Source organism: Ipomoea triloba, chromosome 5 (assembly GCF_003576645.1).
Source record: "Ipomoea triloba cultivar NCNSP0323 chromosome 5, ASM357664v1".
Classification (NCBI taxonomy): Eukaryota; Viridiplantae; Streptophyta; class Magnoliopsida; order Solanales; family Convolvulaceae; genus Ipomoea; species Ipomoea triloba.
Genome location: NC_044920.1, coordinates 17,460,217 through 17,479,302, shown reverse-complemented (window position 1 = coordinate 17,479,302; position 19,086 = coordinate 17,460,217). Strand labels below are relative to the sequence as shown.

Here is a 19,086-nt window from a genome sequence, read left to right as displayed (position 1 = left end):
TTCAACAACACTGTACTTAATAGACAACTGTTTTTAAAACCGTTGTCTTTGATATATAAGACAACGGTAAAAAACCATTGTTTTGAGTTTGACTTAAAACAACACTAGCTTCAACAACATTTCAATAGACAACGATTTTTGACTGTTGTCTTTCATATAGAAGACAACGGTTAAAAACCGTTGTCTGTGCGGGTGACTTTCAAGACTTTCAACAACATTGGTTTCAATAACACTCAATACACAACGATTTTTAACTACTGCCTCTGATATATAAGACAATGATTAAAAATCGTTGTCTGTGAGCATGACTTACAATAACACTAGTTTCAACAACAAAACTTTTACCTAATAGATAACGGTTAAAAACCGTTGTCAATGTGCATTTTTCTTATAGTGTTGCATCCTAAAATTTATTCTCACATACTCAACATCTATCTTCTCTTGTATGTGGGGAAGAAAAGCTTGCTTGGGCAGAACTTCGTTCTATGTGGGGAGGAAAAGCTTGCTTGGGGAGGAAAAATTTGCTTGGGCAGAACTTATGGTGGTAGATCTGCGTTTACCTTGTTCATAAGTTCTTGCCCTTTCTTTAACTCTTTTCATATATCTTCTAGTAGTAGACCAGGCCATCTCCTCTAACTTCCCTATAATCGAGAGTGATATGATGATAGTGATAGAATACTTATATATTATATTAATTGATTTTTAGGTACGTACAATTCATAAATAATCATTCGCAAAGTCATGGCAAGTTAGTAGGTACAAGAGATCATATATATTACCCAAGGCGATGTTTTCAATTTATTATAATTTAATTACACCAATTTATTCTCCCAAATCCAAACTCCAATTAAAATCAAGACTTTTCAAGCTTGGCTACGTCGCCACTAGAAGAATGTTGCCCTGCTTTAAGATCACCGCTACCAACCTCAGATGTACCAACATTAAACTCTTTCTCTCGCCTTATGATGTCTTCATCAACGTGAACATCACCATTAATAGACAAAACCACCGTCTTTTTCCGTCCATGGCTGTCCGTAACGATGGCCTCTTGAATTCTCATATGTTCATCGATGTGTTTGAAGTCGATTTCTTGAACGCTTCTTTTCTTGTTGTTCCTCTTCTTCATGTAGAAGCAGAGCGCCGGCACAGCCATGACGAACAAAACGCACCCCACCACCGGAATCACAATGTTATGACGTAGTCATTGTCGCCCGCTGGGAAGTTGTTCGAATTGGATGCCATGTTGTTATGATAATTGTTTTTGTGAAATTTTTGGTTTGTTGATCGAGAATGTTGCGGTGGTGAAAGGGTTTTGAATTGAATGGCTATTTATAGCTATGGATTTATTTAATTTTATTGTTTTATTTTGTATGTGTATGCTTTTAAGCTATCTAAAACTTGGTAAGGATAGAAGATGTCTCCATATTTTGATTGCATTCGAAAACACTCCTCACTTAACTTGATGTCCTAGCTTCACGTCCTTGCTTATGGTAGTTTAAGCAAAAACGTTATTAACTTATTTACTTTTGTCGTATAATTTTGTTTCAACTATATATATATATATATATATACACTAGTTTTTTCACGTGCATTGCGCGAATATGATAATGCTCAATATTTATTTTTAAATATGCATGTACTTCAAAGTATATCACTACAAGATTATATATGAGATCGATGTTCATGCATATGTAATTGAATATTGAATTTGTTTATTTAAATTGATAATTCAAAGTATATGAATGAGGTTAATTATAATTGTCACTAAAATAAATATTTGTAATTTTGTAAAAATGATAGTCTAAATACTTTGTCTAAAATGATAGTATATAAATAAATACTACTTTTGATAATAAAAATTTATACATTTTAAATCATATTAATAAAGAAATACGATTTATTTTTAATGTGAACAACTGTGATGTAGTCCAAAAAATATTATGGGGTAGTTTCACGCTTCAATTTATTAGGTTATTTGAATGTCTTCTTTGTCAACAAATCCTCCACAAGTAGATAATATGATTTGAAGGTAAGGAATCTTTGCATGGTAGAAAATAATAAAGACAATATAACCAATAAAATTTTATCTATTTTTTAATTATATTTTTTGATAATGAATAATTTTTATTGTAGAAGATACATATAACGAATGAAATTATATCTCTTTTTTAATTTTTTGATAATAAATAATTTTTATTGTACCAAATAAAGACAATAGAACTAATAAATTGTATCTCTTTTTTAATTTGATGATAATGAATATTTTTTTTGAATAAAGGTATTGTAAATATTAAATTCTAAATGAAAGAAATGCATATGCATTTTTTTTTTGTGTAATTACTAATTTGTTTAATTTAATAAAAGTAATAGCGTGGGGTACTTACTTTTTAATAATATACCCTAACATATTCGTAGTATATGTTTAACAATTATGCCAACTGATTGGGATGGGGTTCGAACCTAAGACTTTTCTTATAGAAATTAATTAGTAAGTTAAAAGTTAACGGAATATTCCGTTATTAAAGTTTATATTAACGGAATGTTGGGTTATTTAAGGGAAGAAAATAATATAATAGAGGGTAAAGAAGGAAAATCATAAAAAATTACAAAAATCAAAATAATATGAACCATTCGTTTAAATAAATAATTACCACCAACATTTATTTTTCTTCCCGTTAGAACCCTAACTTTATTAGCTCTTATTAAAGTTGTATATATATATATATATATATATATATATATATATATATATATATATATATATATATATATATATTTCTATTCAAATGTGGCCGCGCCTTCCCGTGCGATTTACACCACTCAATGTTAAGAAATACACCACTCAATGTTAAGAAATACACCACTCAATGATACGAAATGCACCGCACGGGAAGGCGCGGCTACACCTGAACATGACCATATATATATATATATATATATATATATATATATATATATATATATATAGAGAGAGAGAGAGAGAGAGAGAGAGAGAGAGAGAGAGAACTGAGAACGCTTCGCAGCCGCCCACGTGTCCAGATGTAGTTGCACCTAACGTTATAATTAGGTACACTTAGGTGCATGAATATTAACAAGGTAAATTACTTGCACTTGTAAGTGAAAATAGGTGCACAAGTGCAAGTAAAATGTATTACAGGTGCAAGTAAATTGTACACTGAGCATCAATACTAACTGCACCTAATGTTATAACTAGGTGCACCTAATGTTATAATTAGGTACACCTAGCTTGCACCTAGTTGCATGAATGTTAACAAGGTAAATTACTTGCACTTGTAAGTGAAAATAAGTGCACAAGTGCAAGTAAAATGTATTACAGGTGAAAGTAAAATGTACGCTGAGCTCAATACTAAATGCACCTGATATTATAACTAGTCGCACGTTATAAGTGGATGCACCTAGGTGCATGAATGTTAACAAGATGAATTACTTGCACTTGTAAATGAAAATATGTGCACTTGTAAGTGAAACTAAGTGCACTTATAACACAATTACTTGCACCAAAGTTTGAGTTATTTACAAAAATATCACCGCATCGTTTTTTTTTTAAAAATTACATCTGATTTTGTTGATTTAGACACGTGGAAGGTTGCGAAGCGTTCTCATTTCCTTCCTGGGCGATGGTTCGCACCTGAGCGTGCCCCTATATATATATATATATATATATATATATATATATATATATATATATAAATAATCATATGAGAACAACTTTCCAGGTGAGAACGTGTAGACAGATCCAAACCATTGATCTTCAAAATCTGATGGATGAGAAATCAAGTAAAAACTAAGTGGCGTAATTTTCATAAATATTATAAATTTTTAGAATGATTGAGTCTTTTTTATAAATATTACAAAGTTTTGTTTATAGATGAATGGTTTGGATTTGTCTACTAGATCAATATTGATCAAGTAGATCTAACGGTTGAAAATAAACAAAACTTTGTAATATTTATAAAAATGACCCTATTCATTTTAAAAATTTGTAGTATTTATGTAAATGAACTCGCTCAGTTTTTACTTGATTTCTCATCCATCAGATCTTGCATATCAACGGTTTGGATTTGTCCACAAATTTTCCTGTGGAGTAGTTCTCAAATATATATATGAGATGGATCAGGGCAAACCGACCTAAGGAGAAGCGAGGACGACCATCATACTACATGGCAGTTAGCATAAACTAATGTTATTACTATTATTATTATGAAATTGTAAGAAAATCTAATTGTTTTGTTAATATCTGATACTTTAATTTAGCTAGACAAACACATGGAGTAGAGAACATCAAAATGGAGTGTTGTGTTGTACTCTAGGTGATTGTGTGCGCTTACCCATAACACAGTGTGGACTGTTGAATGTCACAAGAATCGTGCACACACTTCTATATTACATTGTGCACACTTATACATTGCAATGTGCACAATCGAATATTGCATTGTGCACACATTCACATTGAAATGTACAAATAAACATTATTCTCCACCCCACCAATAACGAAAACAAGGATAAAAAATCCTAGTTGATTCACATACTTGATAAAAGCACATCCTTAGATGCAAACCACACCACAAACAAATGTGTTAGTACGAAAATATATTAAAGTAGTAAAATTACGAATATAATTATATTAGTTTAATTTATTTTAGTACTTAGTTATTTTATTGTTGGATATGTTGATTCAATTATTATTTTGTTGAAAATAATATATGGGAAAGACTAGGGAGCTATATCTGTATTGAGAAAATGCTAAAGACAATGGATTCCTAAAATCTCTCAAGATAATGTGTGGTGGAGAAAATTTCTCACAAAGGCTTTACGTGAAGGGTGGTGAAGACATGGGATTGACTCCATATTTACATGGTGATTACATGGGATTAGTTTCCCTACTTTTAGGTGTCCAAGACCCTATAAATAAGGAACTATGTTAGGAAGGAAATTGAAGTTTTCAAAACAGGAAAAATAGTAATATTATTCTAGAAGGTGTTACAAGTGATTATTTGGAATGTGCTGCAAGGAAACTTCAAAACAAGGAAAGACTGGTGTAATACCTAGAGAAGTCAGCTCCACTTTATATTAGTACAAGTTGTGTTAAAATCCAGGTTGATTATAGTTTGTTTAATTGGGAGAATTAGTTCAAACTGTATTTATAAACTTTTTAATAGAGTTATTTGATGAGGTTAATGTTTAAATAGGTGGTAGACCTAGTTTTGTAATTCATTGAACTTTGTAATTGTAAAAATCGCGGGTTGATCTTAAGTGAAAAAGTTTTTGGGCATGACCCCACAGATTAAGAAGTGTTCTCCAACTGCGTTATCAAATTTAGTTGTGTACTTATTTTGGTGCTTCATATTGTGTTATATATCCGCGTTACATAATTTCAATTGGTATCAGAGCAATATCGCTCAATTTTTTAGCGTGATCCTAGGAATACTTGAGTGTTATTTTGTAGAATGGAAAAGAGTGCCTCAATTTGAAGACCACCACCATTGTTGAAAGGAGTAAGCAACTATGCTTATTATAAGGCTAGGATGAAAGCCTTTATCAAATCCCTGGATTGGAATAATGTTGGGATGTCATTGAAAATGCTTGGACTCCACCCATGATGATGGTCCAGAATGAAGAGAAGAAAAAACTCCTTGACCAATTGACACCAAATGAAAAGAAGAAATCATCAGCAAACAATAGGGGCCATGAATGTTATTCATAGTGCTCTTGGACCAAATCAATTCAAGTTGATTTTAGCCACAGATATTGCAAAAGTTGCTTGGGATGCACTTATGACTCACTACAAAGGTACATGGTCTGTCAAAGTCTCAAAATTACAATTGCTCATGACCAATTATGGAAGCCTAAGAATGGAAGAAACTGAGTCTATCTCTGAGTTCAGTGCAAGGATTAAAAAAAAATTTGACAAACAGTGCACGAAACTTCGGTGAACCATTTGAGGAAGAAAAACTACTTCAAAAAGTTTTGAGATCCTTACTCCCGAGGATCAAGATGAAAGCTGTTGCTATCAAGCAATCAGCAGATCTAAAAACTCTAACCTTAGATGCTATAATGGAAAATTTTGAGTTGGGAATGGAAGAGGATCCTCTTCCGGAAGACAAGTACATGAACAAGAACAACAAAGGAGTTGCATTTGGCGCTACAGTACCTAAAAGAGCTGACTCATATACAGAAATAGATGAGATCATGGCAAATATAATGTTGTCAAAAAAATTTGGCAAAATGCTTAAGAAAGCCAAGGGAAAGGTAATTAAGATGAAAACAAATGGCAAAGGAGATGGAACTAGCACAACAAGGTAAGGGTGTTCAATGCAATGAATGTAGAGGTTATGGACACACTCAGCCTGAGTGTGTAAATAATAAAGGGAGGAAATCAAATAATCTCACTTAGAGTGACATTGAAGATTCAGATGAAGAGAAGACAAAACAAACTGTCAACTTTTTAGCACTCTATTAGAGTATTTGTCATCCAGATGATTTGGAAGATCGCACTGAATTTTAAAAATCCTTTAGCACAACAAATTACACTAAGGAGATTGCAAAACATGTGGCAATTGTAGAGGAAGTCATGTCTAAAGATGAAGATGACTACCTTGCTCAAGCTATGAGGAGATGTTCAAAAACTGGTGCAAGGTAAGTAAGTTGAATCACACTTTGACTAAGAATATTAAATCTCTTGAAACTGAAAATTCTGAATTGAAATGCACTAAAGAAACTCTTTGGGTAGATCTAGAACTTAAAACTTCAAATGAAAAGTTTTTTTTGCAAAAAGAGTTAGACAACATGCAAAAGCAAGTTAGGATGCTCAACTCAGGTGCTGAAAACCTAGATGACATATTAAGAGTAAGTGGAAACCAATCTAATAAAGCAGGTTTTGGCTATGTCAGCAAATAAGGAAATCAGCCAACCACAACTTGGGTGAAAAAAAAACTCACAAAAGGCAAAAAGGTACTCAGGACATTTTAACGAGTTTATTAATAAGATGCGTTTTAGGTGAAACAAAAGAGGGCATAGTTGGAAACATTGCAAGTCAACTCAAGAGAAAAGATCGAGGCATGGGCAAAAGAAAACCCAAGGTGCGTTGCATGGCAACAAAAGTCTCCATGTCTGCGAGCATGTCCTCGTCGTCATGGTGTTTTGAAAACGGTGAAAAAAGAGGAATCGTTGGACAAGGAACACCAAAGGCTCTAAATGGTACTAAATTTAAAGAACTCTGGTACAAACATGGTTTGTGTACTTTGAAATGACTTTTGCAGTAATTCTTTTGTGTAAATTATGCTATACTAATTCTTTTTCGTTATATATAAAAAAAATTAGATATATTTTTTCAAAATCATTTGAGTTTGAAGTTTTGTCTTACTTTAAAAAAAAACAAAACAAAAAGAAGAAAAAATCATATCTTGTAGATCGAGTGAAGATAAGTTCAATGACAAGAAAAGAAAGGAAAAGATTGAAGGTGTTCTCCAACTGCGGTATCAAATTCAGCTGTGTACTTATTTTGGTGGTTCTTTTATTGCTTGATATTGGGTTACATATTTGCATTACATAATTTCAAAACCCACATGCATATATACTATAATGCACAAACACTACACTTATACATTGCACTATCCACACTCTAACATTACAGTGTGCACACGTTCACATTGAAATGCATACATACATTATGCGTCATCACTACCACCAAGGAAAACAAGGATTAAAACTCCAGTTGGTTCACATGCCTGACTAGCATAGAAACATATCATTAGATGCAAACCACACCACCATGGTCGAGGATAGGCCTTGGCAACATAGATGGAGGGGGGGGGGGGGACTGAGGCTAGTCCTCGACGACCATGGTTGAGGTCAGTCTTCGGTGTAGAGGCATGTCCTCAACTATGGTTAGCCAAGGCTAAACCTCGATTATATGCTTGGCCAAAGCCTATGCCCGGCCACAGTTGGAGGAGGTCCGTTCTCCGCAATGGTCGGTCAAGGAAGATCCTCACCATTTCATTGCGCTGGGGAGTATCCTCGGCTACGACGCATAGCCTCGACCGTCCTTAAGTCTGTTCTTGGCCACTTCGATCACGAGTTCTTCGATTTCGAGTTGGGCATGTGTTGGTGTTATCACATGAGGATCAACATAAACTCTGAGTGGGTAGCTTTGGCTATTTTTCCCAAGTTGACTCCGCTAAACTCGCATCAAAGAAGTAGGGGCTAGTGAAGGGATAACCGGACTTGTCTACCACTATTATTAGTCTCTAGTTGACTCCGCTACGCTCATAACTCGAGAGTATGGAACTGGTGACAAGATAATTGGATAAATTATTGGACCTGACCTCAAACACTCTTGGTTTAACCCAAAGTAGTCAAAGCAATTAAAACAGTCAAATAATAACGGTCAAGAGTTGAGCACAGAGCATGTGGAACGTAACGGTGCACTTAACGCAGAGCCATTGCACTTATTAGGGAGCACATGAATTATTAATTAAGGAGCCTTTGAACTTATTAGATTGCATGCGGTTTTAGACTTCTCTACATTTATGGAACTATCCAAATGTCGAGACCAACATCATGTACATCTTCTATTAAGGTTGTATTCTGGAAGTGGATTACCCCAAAGATGTTGGGTCTGGTCACTCAAACTGTTGTGTATCATTGGCCAATTGAAGGTAGATTCCTCAATATTTGTATCCCATCTCTTTGATACTATGGTTGATCATCCATGCTTGATATGTTTCACAATGTGATTTGATCATCCAGTATGCAGGTTCTTTCATTTTTCTGCAAGGATTTTTCCCTTCAAGTTTGATAATGTATATTCTGTTGAACTGAATTGGAAGTTTTGAACTGATTGCTGCTCACTACTATAGCATTCATTTTGCATGGATGTTGGGCTTCCATCCTTACCTTTGGTTGTGAGTTGAGCTGGCCATCTGATATCTCTCAAACTTTTGTTAGCTTTGAGCTTGGAGTTGGATCTGAACAGGGCTACTTAATTATCTATAATATCTGGAAATGATTAGACATTACAAGATTGTATCTCTCAAACTTTTGTTAGCTTTGTTTATGCCCCTTTTTGTACTAGTGTTATGTCCTTTGCCTTCTTAATTGTAAGTGCTATTATTCTCAATCTACACTTAAAACTGTTCAGTGATATTCTACTTGTTTTCAGAGTTATCTTCAAATAGTTATAGAAAGACTACCAGCGCATGAGGGGAGTTCAAGTGGGATTCCTTCTCAACAAGCTGCTAAGTTGCAAGAACTAGTAGAATATATACAATCTCAGGTAACCTTGCCTTGTGGTAAGTTGACTTGTTTACATTTCATGATGAGTTAAATAGTAGATTTAATGGTATGTGAGATTGGTGAAGAAAACAGCTTTAGTAGTTTTCACCATATTGCAAGGTTTAATTTAGTTTTCCTGATTATATAGATTAATGTTCTGCCAATTGTCTTAGTTAGTCACCATATTGGATCAGGACTTAGCTTAGCAAAAGTAATAGGTAGGTAATCTGCACACAGAATTTATTGTAGTCATATTTCTTCTTGGCTAGTTTTAAAAAGTGTCTTAAGAATCCACTTTCTAAACTGAAATTTGCAGATAACGGAGAAATAAAGGGTGGCATTGGAGGTTGGCCTTCTCCTAATTCTTAATCTTTCTGAACTAGTAGTCATCTTTGCTGTCTTTCATTCCTTTTCCTTTTGGACCATTATTTTCTGCGCATTTGATATTATTTCTCTTCAACTCAAAGCAGAAATGGCAGAGCTTGTGGTTGCAAGAAATGTCAAGATTCTTTCTGCATGAAAAAATATGTTGCCTAAAAAGGGATAAATCTTTTTCAGCACTCCTTTTTCTATTTGAATAATACTAAAATGTTGATTTTACTCTCCAGCTCTCCTACTCTTGACACAACTGTACAGTCAAATTATCCTTTGAACGAGGGAGTTATGGGCTTATTTCTTAAACACGTGAAGTGCTTTTGAATCTAAATGATAGATATTGAATATGCCTTTTGTTGTTAGCTCAACTGAACAAAAACAAGAACATGGATTATTAATTGGTAGTGGTCCGAAACCTTTGAAGATGTGAAGAGGATACTGTTGAGTGTTTGATAGTCAAATGAATTACCATATTCTTGTTACCTTATATTTAAGATGATTTGAGAGAGAATGGAGGATTATTCTTGTTACCTTATATTTAAGATGATTTGAGAGAGAATGGAGGATTATTGCGAGAATGGTGAAGAAATTTTATTATTATTGTTATCAAATAATATTTTTTTAATAAAAATGACTATTTGCATCTGAAACTGAGCAGTTCCAAACGCAGATAGTCATTTTTATATATAAAAATACTATCTAAGTTCTGGAGGCATATAGTCCATTTAAAAAAAATAAAAAATACATCGGCGTCCGGAACTAGGCAGTTCCAAACGCAGATGATTGACTATCTGCGTACGGATAACTCTGGACGCAGATAGTCCGGACCAATTGTGTCTATGGCATATGCGTTCGGAGTACTCAGGACGCAAAATGTCCAAAACTCCGAACGCAAATGCCCCTTTTTGTACTAGTGTGAGGTGAGTTATTTCACTTAGATAGAGTTGTTGCACTTGTTTGACTAGGCTAGTATAAATATTGAGCCTCAATGAAGGGGACACACTCAAACTTGTATTTAGAATCTTGTATTTAGAATCGTCAAGTAATACTACTACTTGTCTCTGTCTACTAACTTGGTACCCTTTTTGTAATTACTTTCCTGTAACATTCTTACCATCATGCATCTTAATTACTAGTGAAATCCTCTTAGTGTTAAAGGAGAAGAATGAAGTGGGTACTCCCAAACCACTATAAAAATACTGTCTCAATTTCTCTTTTCCAAACTCTCTTTATTTTTCATTACAAATCGGTGCAAATCTCACACACATTTAAATATCCTTTTCAAAGCAAACACAAACAAGCTATCTACAAACAAATTTGGCAAGTTTAAAACTTCCACTACGAACACTTTGATAATTTAATTATCCAAAAAGATTTTTAAAACTTTATTCATCCCCTCTCCTCTCTTCTCCCCTCCCATCTTGAATTTACATGTTTAATTTGGGACAAACAAATATTATATTAATATATAGTGTGTTTTCATATTTTTATCTTACCTACTGAATAGTCAATTCAACTATTTAAACGAGTGTGATTGATTTAGGAGAAAAAAAAAATCATAAAGAGAAGTTTAATCTGAATTGGATATAATAACTAATGGTGCAATTTATCACTTAAAATCTATTTCAAAATAACACATTTCACAAGGACTGCCATGCCAAAGCTTTCATTATTGACCAGGGGTCATACTTGTGTGAGACCGTCTCACGGATCCTTATTCGTGAAACGGGTCAGGTCGGGTCAAAGAACCATGCAAATGTCATACTTATATGTGCAAATCTCACACTTATATGCTCAAATATAACACGAATCAAAAATACAATTTTTGTTACTTATAAGAGAAAAAGTAATACATTTTTCATAATATGTAATGTTGACAAATACCTCTCACTTATAAGGGCAAATATAATACTTTTGAGGAAAAATATAATACTTTTAAATCGAAATGTAAAAGTATTGTATTTTCCCTTAAAAGTATTAAATTTACCCTAATAAGTAACAAAAATTTTATTCCTGATTAGTATTACATTTGAGCATATAAGTATGACATTTGTGCATATAAGTGTTACATTTGCATATTGACCCGAACCGAACCGAAACGACCCATCTCATGGTGAGACGGTCTCACACAAGTGTTTGCCATTGACGAGGGATACAATTACAAAGATAATTTAAAAATGTCAAGCATGATAGCCAGTATAAAAAATTAAAGTAAGATAACAATAACACCTATCTAATAAAATCATTGATAAAACTTAAAAGAGTAGAAAAAATTTATATTTTTTTAGTTTTTAAATAAAAGAAATATTAAATTACATTTTTAGAATTAAAAATAAAAAATAAAAAGCATTTTTGTAACTAAAGAATTATCTTTTCAAATCAATAAGTCACACATAAATTATTATATAGTTCTTTCTTCCCAATTATTATATAGTTTATTTGATGGTTTGGTGCATTTAGTACGACATTCTCATGTAATAAAGTCAATCAATCATAGACTTTATGTGGTAATAGAAAATTTACAAAAATTGAAGAGCCACATATATTTACTCCAAAAGGTAATTCTCTCTTTGTTTTTTTTTATATGTCCTTTTGAAAGTATAACAAAAGGTTACTCCGATACAAAATATGATTTCTTGATATCATGATTTCAGTAAGTTGGAAACTTCACGTGCATCGTCCCTGTTGCTTGTGGACTCCATAGCCACAACGTACTTTCTTGTTACAATTGAGAACAGGGAGTATGTATTCTAGTGTTAATCGCAGATTTAGTGGTCTTTTGATATGATAAATAATTGTTAGCTTATTAGATTTTGGTTTTAACTAGTTGATAACATTATCTGATTTGTAGAAAAGTATTTGGTAAATTAGCTGTTAGCAAATAGCTGATTGCCAACAACTACTTGGTTTCATATCATTCTCTTGTGCCATTGAGCTTATTAGTTTTGGATCAATGCAACTGATTTTTATCGAGCTAAAATATTTTTGCCTTAGCCATAAAATTTACGGTCATCAATTTTTTTGATTCGACTCAATTAAAACTTTTGATATTTTAAAATTAACTTCTGAAAAAACTTTAACTCTAACAGACTAGCTAGCATATATATTTACATTGATAAATATAAACTTAAAACATCATTTAATCAATCAAAATATCCAATTTTGAATTTCAACTCAAAAGCATAATGTAACAGTTATGGACATTTATGTTTATATATAATATATAAGTGATTTTTTTTAATGAATTTGGTTTTATTTAAGAATAAATAATAATTTATTTATTTACATTTATCATATGATAATTATAATAAGTTTTTTTCATAAATGATAATTTGTTAGTATATTTATTACAATTTTATTTAAAAACTTAATTAAAAAAAGGCTAATTCGAGTCTACGTACAAGCTCTCTAGCTTGTATATTTTGTTTCACACTACTTGTGAAACAAGAGTAATTTTGAACAACTCTGACCATTAATCTAATCCACTAAGTCTCGGATTAGCTCGCTCAAACCATTGAATTTATTGATTTTAAGCAATTAAACTGATTTTTTTTATCGGATTTGACTTTTTTACTTTTGCACTAACCCATTAATTTTTTGGTGTCATCGTGCTAACCCATTGCTTACATGTTAAGATGGACATCCCTAGTTAGATAGCTTAATAAGAATTTGATGTTGAACATCATGCCTAGACATGGCCCTTAGAGCAAAGTCGGTCATTAGCAAACGATAATTTTAATGTTTAGGTGTTAATAAGATACTTCTTCAACTCATTTTATGTGTGTTATTTATGCTTGATTGAAGTATTTTTAGTTCAGTTTTTCATAATGTCAAATTTAATATTGTTATATAAAATTTATATATTTAGAAATTAAATTTAAAGTACTATTAAATACAAAAAATTAAATTTAAAAATAATTTTAAAATACTAAAGAAAATAAGTAAAAATAATGAGTTGGTTTGACCACTAAATAGTATATAAGACAGGTAAAATGAGACAGATGGTGTATTAATTTACTTTTAGTCATAAAAAGAGATTATATTTGGACATGCTATTATAGAGTATATATTAAGGGCAAAATATGATCAAATATTATCAAGAACTAAATTTGAAAATGGAATCATAATTGATGACTAAATCCAAAATTACCTCTTGCCCCTTTAAACTGCCAAAACTTTAATAGACAGTATATTTTATTAAAAAATTATTTATTTGAATTGAATTTTATTTTCTTCTGAAATGAAAATTCATCTTAATTAAATTACACTTTATTTCAAATGAACATACAATTTGCTCAATATAAACACCTGCATTACTTTTAAACAAACAAAAGTTTTTAATTTTGACTGGAAATTTTTTTTTTGTATTTTTCTTTAAAAAATATCTCTTACTTTATATATCTTTCTAACCTTAACTATTTTTTTATTGACAAGAAAAATGTGTACTCACTATCAAGTGTGCATTAATTAAAATTAAACTCATTCTTGTGTAATAATTTTTATACAACACAAAAGAAGTAAATCATACTAGAAATATCCAATGCAACAACTTTAATATCAGACCCCTAATTGTAGAAGACATCTTTAAGTCCGTACCATACTCAAACTAATTCCCGTTCGCACCGGGTCGGCCCAATTAAGGGATAAATTGCTGACTAGATTTAGGGTAAATTTAGGGGTGAACAAAATACCAGTTAACCGCCCGATAACCGAAAAAATAGGTTATCGGTCGGTTAAGGTTATTAGTTCAATTTTTATTTTTTTTTCAATTTTTCGGTTAAGGGGATTTCATACAAGAAGGGGTTCGAACTCCCGACCCCTCTTAAATGATGAGAGTGTACGGTCATTCACGCCAATCAAATTAGTTTTGTGTGAGTGTGTTTGTAGATAACACAACATGTCCCACCAAATAATTTGCACCGTCGGAATTGAACAGCTTTAAAACCTGAGACAATTCACCCCAACGACACAAGCAAATTAAATTAAATTAAAAAGCTAGCCCAGCCCAGCCCGCCTAGATTATTATATTATATTCATAGCCTGCAGGAAAAATAAAGAGAGAGATCAGTGATTCAGTGTTAATGGAGCTTGAAGCTATGGCGCTCTACAAAGTCCCCAAAGTGAGCTGGACTAGTAGTAGTTGTGACTTTGTTGCTAATAATAACCAATTCCCGCTCCAGTTTCAATGCCCAAATTTCCCAGAATTTGAAGCCTGCAGCTATTATCCACCAACTCATCAGCAATGGCTTCCAAACTCTTCTCCTGCCGACCACGTTGTTGTTGCAGAAGAAGAAGACGACGAGGTTTCTGGTCCGAGACGACAGCACCGGAGAAGCAACGCTCAAACTAACCGCCGCCAACAGATCAATCACAATCTTTCTTATCTCCACAGCCTCTTACCAGAATCTTATATCCAAAAGGTATGTAGTTCATTTGAGCTGTTTTCTTTTTCTTTTTGTTTTTTGGATAGGTGGTTTATATGTAGCTCCACCTATCATTCATTAATTTAAGAGTTAATTCCATTTTTGGTCCTAAATTTATATATGACAATCCACTTTTAGTCATTTTTTATTAAAACATTCTCATTTGGTCTTAGTATTAATGTGGCATGACCATTTTTAGTCCTTCATCAACAAGATCGTTGAAATATCGTTAAATATAACGGCATTTCAATCTTTTTTTATACAAAGTAGGTTGAATCACTATATTTTTTATGTTTATCTTTTTGAAAACATTTATAATTGAAGACTGAAATGTTCTTATATTTAACAATATTTCAACGATTTTGTTGATAGAGGACTAAAAATGGTCATGCCACAATAATACTAGGACCAAAAATGGAATTAACTCTTAATTTAATTTAGACCCTTTTAATTTTAAGATTATCTTTATAAAACAAGTTGGAGACAGACAAAGAGTTAGTTGGTCAAACTGTTCATTTGTTAACCACAAGGTTATAAGTTCCATTATATTTTTAATGGAGAGGCCTTTTTAGTTTAAACTCGTAAACTATGAACAATCTAAGGTGGTTTACCTGGTCTAAAAGGCCTTTTCAGTTTGAACAAATTAGCTATGAACTTCTTAAATTGGTTTACCTCTTTGTGATCTTTTAACGGCTAAGGTCACAAGGCAGGATTATCCACAGTACACATCATCGAATAGTAAGTGTGAGTTTCTTTCGTCACACAAAAAAGAAAGTTAAATAAGAGATTGTACAAAATTTAACTTATTAAGTTTTGTAATTAAAATTAAATGATCTATTCTTTTTTCTTTACAACTTTAATTATTTTGAATATAAATTGTTAAAAAATTTTATAACAGGTCAAAATTTTTACCGACACATTATAAAAGTCCATAGTCATGTTAACAAGTTGAAAAACTTTATTCTTTTTTCTTTAACCTCTTTTGGCTTGTCCAAGTATCCCATTTGTCGCCTGCATGGACACCTCAATTGGTCACAAGAGTGATCGAGTTTCACTAGCGACAGTGTGATAGCACCCCCTCAAAGTGAGGGAGTCGCTCCTTGTGTGCAGTAAACAAAGGTCTAGGCTCTTATGCTCTGCTGGACCTTTGAGATCGGATTGGGGATTCAATCTTTTGGGAAGAAAGTATCGCCACCGTTCATTGTTGTTTATATCAAGAGTTTGGAATTTATTTATTTATTTATTATTATTGTTATTATTATTATTATTATTATTATTATTATTATTTGTTAGTACTTTTATGTGTAACAGAAGAAGGTATTATAGCGATTACATGCTCCATAAGTGCCATCCAGACTCAACTCATCATTAGTGTTTGAAAGAGCTTTTTCTAATAGGGTTCAATATTAACTTAAATTCAACAACAAAAAAAAAAGGAAGTATATATAAGGGTTTTGTTATGTTAATATATATAATGAGCAAATCAGTTAGAGTAACGGTGTACTCTTATCTCTTAAGAGATGTCGTAAGTTCAAAATCTTCTCTCATATAGAAAACTCACTCGTGAGTTCAAAATCCCTTATCGTATGAAAAAATCAATATGACCAGCACTTTATCTTTTATTTAAGCCGTCTGGGTGCGAATTATGATTAGTCTGAGTATGATACAAAATTAAAGTTTCCTCTATAATTAAGTCTACTTAGGATACCTGTGGTCTAACAAAAAATATATATGATGAGCAGGGTGATGAAGCATCAATCCTAGGTGGAGCAATAAACTATGTGAAAGAGCTAGAAGAAGAGCTGCAAGTCCTGTGTGCCAAGAATAGCACTACAAATCTTCTTGAAGATGTGGGTACTGGTGCAAGTGATGGTTGCCGTGGATATCAATTGTCAACGCCATCTGGCGATCACATACAAGTCACAATGGCTGGCGAAAACCATGTTGACCTTAAGCTACACTCCAAATGGCGACCAAAGCTGCTGCCCAGATTCATGTCTCAGATTGAAAGCCTCATGCTAACTGTCCTTCACTTCAACCTATCAAGGGCTGATCAATTTGTTCTATGCTCTCTTAGCCTCAAGGTAAAGTCATAGATTTTGTGCTCTTCATCAATTTTTAGAGTTAATGTCATCAGGGTCTTCCAAGTTTTATAACATTTAGTCCAAAACTTTCAATTTAACCACATGTAGTCCTTCAATTTTCATGTTAACCATATTTGGTCCTTCAACTTTTAAGTTTTATAAATCAACGTTGTAGAAGGCGTTAGGCGCTAGTTGGGCGCCTTGCGCCTAAGTGGCTGAGTAATAATAATAAGAAAAAAACACTTGGGTGCGTAGTTGGCCAACTCGAGCACCTAGTTTGACCGGCTCGGGCGCCTAGACCGCTTAGTCGGCCACTAATTGACAGGTTGACTAATGTCCGCCTAGGTGTAAAATCCCTTGTCCTAGGGGCACCTAGCGCCTAATCGGCACCTAAGTCAAATTTTTGCAATAGTGATTTTAACTAGCCGTGTTCTTTCAACTTTCAAACTTTAGCCAGGCATGGTCCTTCTGAAAGGACGACTTACCCTTATTTTAATTCTTAAAGGACCACAACCGGTAAATTAAAAATTTAAAAGTTAAAAATCACTGGTAGTTAACTTCAAAGTTTAAGACTAGATCAACATCACAAAACCACTATACTTGGATAACCCAAATGACATTAACTCTCAAATTTAATTTTCAATTCTCAATTGATTTAATGAAATTCTTTATATTTTCTGTTCATGCAATATATACCAAATACATGTCTTAAGTGAAAACTTGGAGATTTTCAGTGTTGGCTGATGAAGAAAGTGGATCAGTTAGAGAGAGAAAGTTCTGTATTGCTAGCTTTTTATCTTTTCATTTCATTATTTATAATTCATTGCAGATTTTCAAAAAACAATAATTTATTGCAGATAATTTACTTATGTGGGGAATGGGGTAATTGTTAATAACTTGACGGGGTAAAATGTATTTAAGTAAAATACTAAAATTTATTCACAGGATTTATTGAGCTGCGACTGTTTATTTTTTACCCTCTTTTACTGCAGGTGGAAGATGGCTCCAAGTACACCTCTGTGAAGAGAATTGCAACTGTTGTGAATCGGATTATGGCTCGGATTCAAGAAGAGGATGGGAGAGTTTAGTAACTTTTTTTTTTCTACGCAAGAAAGTCTTGTTATTTCAATATTAATGCGATTAGGAGATTAATTGAACAAAGTATTATTTTCGCAACAAACTAGGTTTGTGTCCGTCATTGCTCTGAATTTGGATTTTGTTAGTTTGATATTGTTTGTAATAAATTAACTAGTGTTTTACCCTTGCATGAATTTTTTTTTTATTATGAATTTAAATAAAAAAATTTAAAAAATAAAAATATATTAAAATATAAAATATAATTATATAGTTGAATTTTCATATATTTGGTTAAGTATCTATTATCATAACATTCAAAATTAAAATTAAAATTACAATTAAAAATTTTATGATTAATATAATCTCTAATCATGTACATATTTAGATAAATTTATAGGGAAAGATTTACATAATTAAATTGAATTATTCCTAATTGTATTTCATATATATTACTGTATAATTCTAACAATATGAATAATAACTAAGAAAAATTATACTTAGAAATTAAAAAAATATAAAATCTTAAATTTTGTATATGTGATTTTAATCTTTAATTAGACGCATTTTCCTATATGATTGCGAAATACAGTGTATATACAAATAATATTTATTAATATATATATATATATGCAAATTCTATAATACAATTTCTATAATTATAATTTATATTGATATATTATAATTAAAATAATTAGATTAAGAAATTAAAGAATAACATTTTAATTTTGTTTGATTAATATAGTGCATAAGTATATGTATGTATGCATTTTTAAAAATATAAATATTTATGAACACACATTTTGTTAATTTTAAAATTTTATTTTTAATTATAT

At 32.1% G+C, this 19,086-nt stretch overlaps 2 protein-coding genes across 2 annotated transcripts; one reads left to right on the top strand and one right to left on the bottom strand.

The window, feature by feature from the left end:
- Nucleotides 1-724: 724 nt before the first annotated feature.
- LOC116021190 lies at nucleotides 725-1,286 on the bottom strand. The gene has a single exon (XM_031261803.1). It carries the CDS (start codon nucleotides 1,151-1,153, stop codon nucleotides 854-856), a length of 300 nt encoding a protein of 99 aa, XP_031117663.1. The 5' UTR covers nucleotides 1,154-1,286; the 3' UTR covers nucleotides 725-853.
- A 13,279-nt stretch (nucleotides 1,287-14,565) lies between these two features.
- LOC116018723 (transcription factor bHLH96-like) lies at nucleotides 14,566-18,447 on the top strand. The gene is made up of 3 exons (XM_031258691.1): nucleotides 14,566-15,089; nucleotides 16,835-17,176; nucleotides 18,169-18,447. The coding sequence occupies exons 1-3, from the start codon at nucleotides 14,751-14,753 to the stop codon at nucleotides 18,262-18,264; spliced, it is 777 nt and encodes a 258-aa protein (XP_031114551.1). The 5' UTR covers nucleotides 14,566-14,750; the 3' UTR covers nucleotides 18,265-18,447.
- Nucleotides 18,448-19,086: the final 639 nt, after the last annotated feature.

Excerpts from the sequence above, each read along its gene's own strand:
- LOC116021190 (XM_031261803.1), bottom strand. The coding sequence starts at position 1,153 with ATGGCTGTGCCGGCGCTCTGCTTCTACATGAAGAAGAGGAACAACAAG.
- LOC116018723 (XM_031258691.1), top strand. The coding sequence starts at position 14,751 with ATGGAGCTTGAAGCTATGGCGCTCTACAAAGTCCCCAAAGTGAGCTGG. Across the intron at positions 15,090-16,834 it reads CAGAATCTTATATCCAAAAG|GGTGATGAAGCATCAATCCT; the intron begins GTATGTAGTTCA and ends TATGATGAGCAG. Across the intron at positions 17,177-18,168 it reads TATGCTCTCTTAGCCTCAAG|GTGGAAGATGGCTCCAAGTA; the intron begins GTAAAGTCATAG and ends CTTTTACTGCAG.